This window comes from Taudactylus pleione, unplaced genomic scaffold (assembly GCF_031769625.1).
Source record: "Taudactylus pleione unplaced genomic scaffold, aTauple2 ptg000642l, whole genome shotgun sequence".
In the NCBI taxonomy this organism is placed as follows: Eukaryota; Metazoa; Chordata; class Amphibia; order Anura; family Myobatrachidae; genus Taudactylus; species Taudactylus pleione.
Genome location: NW_028285044.1, coordinates 6,103,989 through 6,114,339, shown reverse-complemented (window position 1 = coordinate 6,114,339; position 10,351 = coordinate 6,103,989). Strand labels below are relative to the sequence as shown.

Here is a 10,351-nt window from a genome sequence, read left to right as displayed (position 1 = left end):
TGATACTTATAACTGCAGCCATACGTTTAAGCTGAAACAAAATAAAATGTTATGAACTCTTGCTTCTCAGCATAACTCCCCAACGTCCACAACAAAATGGCGACTATTGCCTGTAATGATCCATTTTCTTACAACAACAACATTTTACTTTATCGGTGACTTGAGAACCGACACAATTCAAAACAATAGATCCAATTACGTCACATAGGGGCTGGTTGCTATTCTTTGAGTCATCTACGTGCTTCTCTGCTGGTGCGTCCATGTAAAACAAATGTAGTTTACCTTACGTAAACAGCGTAAAGCTCCATTTCAAGCAATCGAATACAAGGGAAGAAGACGACGGCGGCCATTTTGTGCTGGCGCTTTAGTCTGGAGACATCAGCTGTTCCGCCGTCCTCGTCTTCTCTCTTACAGATCTTAAATTTAGGACACGAAAGGCTTAATTTTGGACTGATATTTTACTGCATCCAATAGTGACTTATTATTACAAACCCAAATATTATATTTTAGCCTTCTACACAGCGAAGACAAGATGAGAGGAAGTTTTATGGATCGGGACCGAGGCGGGTGAGCATACTGTATTACGGTTATTGTATTAATCTTAATACAAATGCGTGGTAATTCAGGGTTGCTATAATTATCTGTTAAACAAATTTAGTATCTTATTGACTGCTTAGAAAGTCTGGTGACCCGGCCATATGTAACAAGCCACCCTGCAACGTGGTCACTGTGGGGCCGATGGTGAATGGGCGGGATAGGTGCATGAGCAGCTCTGTGAGTGGCTAACACAGGACATTTAGAAAATAAAAATTGTAGTTAAGTAATATTTACAAATGTTGTATGACCGATGAGAGTGCCACAAAAATCTGAATATTTGGTCCTGTCCATATGTGTTTATTTCATTTCTGAGATATTTGGCCTGTCTGTATCTTCTGGTAATGAGTGTTGTCTGTACTGCGCTACATAATATGTTGGTGCCATGTACGTGGACCATAATGATGAGCAGTAGTAGTGGGATAGGGCGATCAGTGGTGATTTTGTATAGGACTATAGAGAGCTGGCATAGTTTACAAATAATATATAAAAGGCTATTAAAGGCTTGGTGGTTAGCATTACTGCCTCACAGCACTGAGGTCTTGGGTTAGGCCCTAACTGGAGTTTTCTGGTCTCCCCCGGTTTGTGTGGGTTTCCTCAGGTGATAGGGTTTCCTTCCACACTGCAGAAACATACAGGTATGTTAATAGGATTATGACAAAAATAAAATAACTTGTGTACACATGTGGTATGGAATAAAGACTGCAAGCTCCCCCACTGGGATAGGGACTGATGTGCATGACCAAAATATTCTCTATAAAGGTCTGTGTAATATGCCTGTGCTATATAAATAACTCTTAATAATGAATCACCTGTGAAGATAATGGTTTCTTTATGAAAATCTGAGTTTTCAGAAATGTTCATATGCAGCTATATTTGGCCCTGAAAACTTTAAAGAGAAAATTAAATGTAGTTTATCTACTTCTTTTTAAAGTAGGTAGAGACTCATTGGGGGCAGTTCAATTCAGCAGGAATTGAATATCGCCAGGACGGAGCTCCCGAAGCTATTCAATTCACTGCGTTGTTTACTCCGTCAGGAAGCAGTGAAGTCAGAGAATGCCGGTTCTCACAACTTAACCCGGGTGTTTAGTCATGAGAACCAACATTCTCCGACTAAAGTGCCTGCCGCGAGGCTGTTAGCGCTTCACTCTAAGCCGGAAAAAAAACTTGCAGCTGGCACTTTAGCCGGATCACAACATCAGGAGGGTGCGACGAGAAATCGCTAATCGGACTATTCAATTCCTGCTGAATTGAATCGCCCCTATTGTGCTTTAGTCCATAGTGGGGCTTGTGCAGAGTTGAACACATTTCTGCCATAATTACACCTGCATTATATACTCAGAGTGGCTGCACTGCCTTTATCCATACAGTTGGTTTTATAGTCGTCCTCATCGTTATTAGTGATCACTTTCATAGCCTGCAGTTGTCGACGCACCTTTGCTAAACTTTGCCTACGCGTGAGTATGGGTATGACTGTAGATATGTGCACTTGGCTAGGAGATGATCTGTCTGCAAAACTAACTTGCATTCAACTCTGCATTGGTCCCAGTATGTTCAAAGTTCTCCAGTGGAATTTGGCTTTGTGTCTAGTGTAGAATTCAATTGTTATTTTCCTGTTTAGCCAGGACTAAACCCTTGCCACATAATAAAAAAATTGCAAATACCACTTCACACCTCTGTAACCCAAATCCTCAACCCAGCATTAGATAGCCTAGGCTGGTTTACACTGTAGTACAGTGGTTCCCAAAAATGTTTAAAGCATGGCGCCCTAGAGTATCAGCATTTTTTCCACGGCACCACTGGGTCAAATATTTCTTATTGAGAAATTCCGCAAACATTTAAATGAAGTAAATTATGCTTATGGCAGGGCTCGACAAATCCAGGTCGCCATGGCGACTAAGATTTTAGTCCTGGTGACTTAGTTTTCCAAGTACCACCCCCCCCTGCCCACTCCGTCCGAGGGGTACTCGATTTGCGGGTGCCCGCTGAAATTTTACCAGCGGACGCCCGACTCCCCACAGCGGCAGCCGAGCTCACTCCTGTGCTCCGGCTCCCCCGACGGGCACTATGGGAGAGACGTCATGACATCTCTCCCATAGCAACGAGGAGTGACGGACGCTGGAGCTCACTCCTGAGCTCCAGCGTCCGGCTCACTCCACGGGCATGACGTCTCGCATACGCCCTACATCCATTCAATGTGACTGCAGGACTTCGGGGGCTACCCGGCATGTCCGTAAGTGCCGGGTACGCCTCCAGGAGTAACGAAAAGGGGATGTGTCATAAAGACACTCCCCCTTTTCTTTGGTCACGCACAATTTTTGGGCGCGCACGCGCCTTTGGCGTGCCTGCTGCCGGACCTAGAGAGAACACTAGGGTTTACTACTGGGGGCACTGTTGGGAGGGGCTTACTACTGGGGGCACTATTACAGGGGGCTTACTATTAGGTTGAGGGGCACTGAAAGGGCATGTGTGGTGGTCTATACAAGCTTTCATATATTTTGGTAATGGACGATGGTCTGGCTCCTAAACTTTTAAGATGGCTCCTAGATTTTACAGAAATTTGTCGAGACCTTGCTTATGGTGCGTATCCACTTGCCGATGGGGTAACTACAGTATGATTTCCGCATTGTAATCGTACAGTCGTTCCTCATCCCCTGTAGTGCCTACACTGAACAATATGTCGTTCAGTGCAGACACACTTCCTCATCCCTGAACATACACAATCTGTTATCGGCAGATTGACCGCATGTTCAGGCGCTGATTGATGTCGGAAACGACCAGCGGGAGCGTGCATCGCTGGTCGTTTCCGACATACTGCACGATTAATGAGCGGTTGAACGATAATGTCGTTCAATAGCTTATTTGTATCGGCAAGTGGATACGTGGCTTTATATGTCACCCTTAAGGTGCATACACACAAGGCGATATCTTTGAAAGATAACGTTGAACGCTATATTGTTCTGTGTGTATGCAATGAACGACCAACGATGCGCGCTCCCGCTGGAAGATAACGATTTAGTCCATCGTCCATGCATGCAGGCCAACCTGGACGATATAATTCATTTTCTATATGGGAGAATGGTCATTGATGATTTCTTTAGTGTGTGGATGAACAATATCCAGCACAACGGGAATTTCAAGGGAGATCGTTTAGCGATATTGTTTGCTGAACAGAACGTCCCGTGTGTACTCTGCATTAGGTTCAGTTATGTGGTGGTCGACAGGGCTGCATTTGTTTTTGTCCACATATTTTTTGATTGGCAGCCACAACCCCTGTTTTTGACTGACTAAAATCATTGTATTTGGTACTGGACCACCAACCCGAGGCACCCCTGCAAGTGCCCTGTGGCACCCCAGGGTGCCATGGCACACAGTTTGGGAACCACTGCCGTAGAAAAGCTGGGGTTTTGCATGCTGGTTTTTTTTTTTGCTATTTCCATGGGGGGTATTTTACTTGGTAGTGAATATATAAATTACTATATAAATTACTCCTGATAATTAACACCTCAACCAGTTCTGGACTACTCACTATTTTCATATGTCTACTTAGTGTTCACTCTAGGTCCAGCGGCAGGCAGGGCGCCGAACCTAGAGCAAGGGCACTTCTGCACGTGCTTGAAAAGGGGGCATGGCCAATGAAAAGGGGGTGTGTCCTTATGGCACGTCCCCTTTTTGTCACTCTTGGGGGATGTGCCGGGCAGCCCCCAAGCGCCGTGGTCATTGTGAATGGATGCAGGGCGCATCCATTCACCGGTGGTGACCGCTGCTCTGCTGTTTTCCCCACCCGCGGGACACTGTGGCCCGCGGGTGGAGGACAGAACCCGCAGACTGTTTCAGCGGGCGATGTGCAGGGTGCTTTCTGCTTTTCAGAAATAGGGCAGGGTGTGGTGCCACGTTGAAACAGCCTAGCGGGAATGCTATCTACTAGGTGTACATATATCAGAGTTTCTATTTATTATGGTTGGATTGTACAAATGCTCTCACACTCTTATTTCATGTAAGTTATTATTATACCTAACGTCAACCTCAGGAGGCTGCGAGCAGAAATGTGTCTTCCCGAGGCTATGTGCGACCGAACGGAGCAACAATTGAGTTGCTCTGTCGGGTGCCCGATATAAGAATTGAATCGTCCCCGGGGGAACTCCATGCAGTGCTACACTATATGGAAAAAAGTATTCAGACGCCTGACCAGTACACCAACAGGAACTGTAGTGTTCACTATAGCTCCGGCGGCAGGCAGGGTGCCGGAGCTAGAGAGGGCAACTTTGTGGGGCGTGGCCATGAAAAGGGGGCGTGTCTATATAGACGTGTCCCCTTTTCGTCATACTTGGGGGCGTGCCGGGCAGCCCCCAAGCGATGCAGACAGTGAGAATAGATGCCGGACGCATGCGCCCGGCGTCTATTCTCCGGCGGCGACCGGGTCACCGCACAATTCTTCACCCGCGGGACACTGCAACCCGCGGGTGAAGACGGCACCCGCAGGCTGTGAGGGCAGGGCGCTTTTTGCCCTCCTTCTGGAGGGCAGGGTGCTTTTTGCTCTCCAGAAGGAGGGCAGGGCGCCGCACCCCGCTAAAACAGCCTAGCGGGAACGCTAGAACTGTAATGACAATATAATCGTATACATATATTTTAATATGGAGTTGGTCCCCCTTTTGTAGCTATAACAGCTTCCACTCTTCTTTGGAAGGCTTTCCACAAGATTTTGGAGTGTTTCTGTGGGAATTTGTGTCAGTTTATTCTGTAGAGCATTTATGAGGTCAGGCACTCCGTTCCAGTTCATCCCAAAGGTGCTCGATGAGGTTGAGGTCAGGGCTCTGTGCGGGCCAGTCAATTTCTTCCACAAACCATGTGTTTATAGCCCTTGCTTTGTGCACTAGGGTGCAGTCATGTTGGAATAGATAAGGCCCTTCCTCAAACAGTTGCCACAAAGTTGGAAGCATAGCATTGTCCAAAATGTCTTCATATGCTGAAGCATTAAGATTGCCCTTCACTGGAGATAAGGGGCCTAGCCTAAACCCTGAAAAACAGCCCCATACAATTATCCCTCCTCCACCAATCTTCACGGTTGGCACAATGCAGTCAGGCAGGTAACGTTCGCTCGGCATCCGCCAAGCCCAGGCTCGTCCATCTGACAGCCAAACAGAGAAACGTGATTCGTTACTCCACAGAACATGTTTCCACAGTCCAGTGTCGGTGTGTTTTATACTACTCTATCCAACGCTTGGCATTGGACTTGGTGATGTGAGGCTTGCATGCAGCTGCTTGGCCATGGAAACCCATTTTATTAAGCTCCTGCCGCACAGTTTTTGTGCTTACATCAATGCCAGTGGAAGTTTGGAACTCTTCAGCTATGGAATAAGCATAGCGTTGGTGACTTTTATTCACCATGCGTAGTGTTTACGCCGGGCAGCGCACAGGACCTAGAGAGAGGGCACACCTGCGCGCTCTGAAGGGGGCGTGACCAAGGAGAAGGGTGTGTGTCTTTAAGACGCCTTCCCTTTTCGTCACTCTTCGGGGCGTGCCTGGCACTTAAGGACAAATCAGGCTGCCCCCAAGCACTGCTGTCAGTGTGAATGAATGGATGCCAGGCGCATGCATCCATTCATCGGCGGTGATCGCTACACCGCAGTTTTCCTCACCCGTGAGGCACTGACCCACAGGTGGGGACAGCACCCGCAGGCTTTTTCAGCAGGGCGCCGCGCCGGACGGCAGGGTGCTTTTTGCCCTTTAGAAATGGGGCAGAACGCGGCGCCCTGCTAAAACAGCCTAGCGGGAACGCTAATGCAGTCACCTGGTTAGTTTTAGTTGCATTGCTGCTAAGATAGTGTTCACTCTAGCTCCGGCGCCCTGCCTAGAGAGGGCACCTTAGTGCGCGCGTGCATCCGAAAAGAGGGCATGGCCATCAAAAAGGGTGTGTGTCTAAGACACGTCCCCTTTTCGTCACTCCTGGGGCGTGCCCGGCACTTACGGACACGTCGGGCAGCCCCCAAGCGCTGCAGTCAGGGAGAATAGATGCCAAGCGCACGCGCCCAGCGTCTATTCTCCGGCGGTGACAGGGTCACCACACATTTCTCCACCCGCGGGACACTGCAACCCGCGGGTGAAGACGGCACCCGCAGGCTGTGAGGGCAGGGTGCTTTTTGCGCTCCAGAAGGAGGGCAGGGCGCCCCGCTAAAACAGCTTAGTGGGAATGCTACTAAGACGCATTTTTGGTCAAAAGACACTTGGCGCAAGCAGAGTCGTACTGGACCTGGCACACAGAGGGGCTGTTCGACCGTGACTGCAGCAACAATGTTTGATGACACATCTGTAGCTCCCGTCACTTTTTAACAGGAGCTACAGGTGCCTAAAACACTTGAATCACGCCCTTGCAATGAGTTATAAACAATGTGACAAAGTAATGCTGGGTACACACTAATTGAACGGCCAATACATCGTGTGTGTGCGTTTGACAGTGTGCATCGACGATGTCTGTGAACGACGTCGTTCAGGCATATCGCGTCGTCTGTGTAGCACAGGCGATGGCAGATATATCTGCACATCGTACTGTGTGTACGGGCGGTCATACAACCGCCCGTACACTTGCTGCACAGACCTCGGGAGAGGGGGCTGCGACTGAACCCCCGGCCGGCAGGACCCCCAAGATGGCAGTGATGGTGGTTCGCTGTGTATGAACAACCATCATCTGCAGATATCTTTCAGGTGTGTACCTAGCTGAAGCTATTCATTAGTAGCTTGAAACATGTCATTGACCGTCCTACATTGCTGATCACTGCTTAAGGAACTATTTGCTCATCTGATCCATACTACTGACACCTTTGCTGATTTTATACTTGCCTACTGGTTCCAACATTGAATGCTCTGAATGTTTTCACATATAGCAAATCACCACATGCATTTCAACAATCACAGCATATAATTGCAAAGTAGGGAAGCCCTGTGAAGAAATTAATTTACCAAATCTAGTGTTCACTCTAGCTCCGGCGGCAGGGAGGACGCCGGAGCTAGAGAGGGCACTTCAGCGCGTGCTTCCGAAAAGGGGGCGTGTCTATAAGACGCGTCCCCTTTTCGTCATTCTTGGGGGTGTGCCCGGCACTTACGGACACGCCGGGCAGCCCCCAAGCGATGCTGAAAGGAAGAATAGATGGCGGGCGCATGCGCCCAGCATCTATTCACCGGCGTTGACCGGGTCACCGCACATTTCCCCACCCGTGGGTGGAGATGGCTGTTTTAGCGGGGCGCTGCGCGGTAAGGGCAGGGCGCTCTAGACTGTGTTCTTGGGCGCTCCAGAAGGAGGGCACGGCGCTGCGTCCCCCTAAAACAGCCTAGCAGGAACGCTACAAATCATCAATGGCTTTTTTGAATAAGAATGGGTTGAGAAAACGGTGTTGCCATGTTTATTATTACTACAAGAGTAAAGCTGGGTACAAACCGATAGATATTGAACGGGCGATATATCTATAGTGCATCACCAGCTGTGTACAGCGGATATATCTGTGAATGACATTGTTCACAGACATATATAATCTGCTGAAAGATATATCGGTCATCTGCTGGTGTGTACGGGCGACCCACCGATCACCCGTACACCTGAAGCAGGGACCCGGCAGCGTTTGACAGATCAACTGGGCGGGTAATTTAAATGCCTGCCCAGTTGAGCTGTAAAGCCCGGCACATCGGGCAGACGAGATTGGTAAGTGTGTATACCCAGATTAACATGGAAGTCTAGGCATAAAATGTTAATGACTGCACCTCCCTTATGTTCTGCTAACTGCAGACCTTCTCGCCAAACAAGACTGGACGTCACGAAGGAATAGGAGAGCTGAAAATATTTCGGGCACATATACTGGGTCACATGTTATAACAACAAGAAAACACTGCAGTTATGCTGATATATGCTACATGAACCTTTTACCCAATTTAAAAGTGTTGTCCTCATTTGGACAGTTCCTGGTATATAGCCAGACTGTGTGAACCTGATCTAACTATTCAGTTAGTTAGGACATAGGTAGGAAATGATGGCGGGCAGGTGGATAACCCTTTAAAGTATTCCTTTTTTTTATTTATTTTTTTATATATTTTATTGGACTATCAGCGAAGAATATAAAAAGATATGTAAACAGGAGTGACAAAGTGAGAAACAAAAGTCAATACATGCTATATTTTCTCTGAAATTAGTTTTCTTAAAAAAGAGGTTCACTTAAAATTTTTGTCATTCATTATTTCATCATTATTTGTATTTAATATTTATTTTTGGTTATCTGGTTCCAGTGGCAACCGCTTTCCAAAGTTTGGTAACCCAGGTGAACGACTCCGTAAGAAGCGTTGGGACATAAATGAACTTCCAAAATTTGAGAAGAACTTTTACTCAGAGCATCCTGATGTAGCTCGCATGATGATGGTAAATGAGGGCAGATTTTACCCATGACCTAAATATGCATTTGTGGGGATTAGGGATACAGTTGTTATCTTCCTGATCCTGGTCAAGAAGTATATTAAACAATCTAAATGAGAATATTTGTTAAACATTTTAAATTGGGGAAAAAAATTAGATATAAGTAACTTTATGAGGGGTATTCAATATGAAACGTTAACTTCACTGCCGAAGTTAACGTTTCATATGGGAGTTTTGTACTTCAGGGTCCATAGGGGGTCCACAGGGTTGACCTTGGGGTATAGGTTTCTAACCAAATCCGGGCACCACGCAGTTAAAGCTTTTAGCTCCCAGGATGCACTTGGGTCCACTCTCCCTATAACCCCACCCCCAAGCCAGAGGCACCTCAGTTTAAGTTGGTGCCCAGCCGGAGTCGGGTCACCGTTTAGTGCAGTGGGGAGCTGATTAACAGCCCCTAAGCTTTATATTTTTTTCTAAGACAGAGTTTTTTATTTTTACTTTGGACTTTTAGAGCGGCAGCATCGGACTGTCCATAGGACGTTTAAGCTGCCGCTCCGTCACCCCGCCAGCGCTGAGACGCCAGTACAGATCTGGGGATCTCAGCGGGACCCCAGACTCTGTACTAGCCGGACTCTGTGGGCGCCCAGGACTGCTGCCGGATCCACGGGGAGCAAGCAGTGATCCGCGCATTTCATATGCAGTCCTGTGCCTCCGGTCTCTGGGGACAGACCGGAGGCGCAGGAAGTGGCGGCGGGCCCCCCCATACCCCGTGTGTCCACTAGACCACACGGGACTTAATGATCGGCGCTGGGAGCCGGCGTCCCGGGGGGTTAATAGCCGGCCAGGGGAGGAAGCTTTCCCTGTTACAGCGGCTCCTCCCCTCAGCTCAGCGCGCCTTTCAGTGTGTATAGTTTGGCGTCGCTAAGCTGCTTCCTCCGCGGGCCACGCTTCTTCTGAGGTCTCCAGCGGCCATTTTCTCTGTGGTGCAGCAGAAATCTCCGGAGATGGCAGTTGGTCCAGTCCCCCTGCGTACCTCACCATCCGGTCAGTGTAAACAGCGCTGTAGCCTTCCCAGACACTGAATCTGGGTAAGTTGAATGCAGTGACATAGTGCAGTATATTGTATGTCATGCTTATGTGTGTATATATCTATATATATATATATATATATATATCTGCATTGTATGTGACTTATGCTAGTGCTGACTGGGTACTTAATTCTCTCACCTGTCAGTATATATCTATCCCTTTTCTTTATCTGCCCTAATACAGCTGTACTGAGACCTCCCATTTATATACTCGTTAATATTTGTGAGGTTTGTCACATACTGTTGCGTGCTGCACGTTGCCACATTTTAGATG

General features: G+C 47.8%; 1 protein-coding gene across 3 annotated transcripts in view; it reads left to right on the top strand.

Annotated features, from left to right (window-relative positions):
• Nucleotides 1-329: 329 nt before the first annotated feature.
• DDX17 (DEAD-box helicase 17) overlaps nucleotides 330-10,351 on the top strand; it is a 50,325-nt gene continuing 40,303 nt past the window's right edge. Inside the window, exons 1-2 of one of the 3 annotated variants that reach the window (XM_088455115.1) lie at nucleotides 330-567; nucleotides 8,866-8,995. In XM_088455115.1, coding sequence (XP_088311241.1) covers nucleotides 533-567; nucleotides 8,866-8,995 — 165 coding nt within the window. In that variant the 5' untranslated portion in view covers nucleotides 330-532. The remainder of the gene's footprint in view (nucleotides 568-8,865; nucleotides 8,996-10,351) is intronic. The other 2 variants (XM_088455114.1, XM_088455113.1) reach the window with 2 other exon arrangements.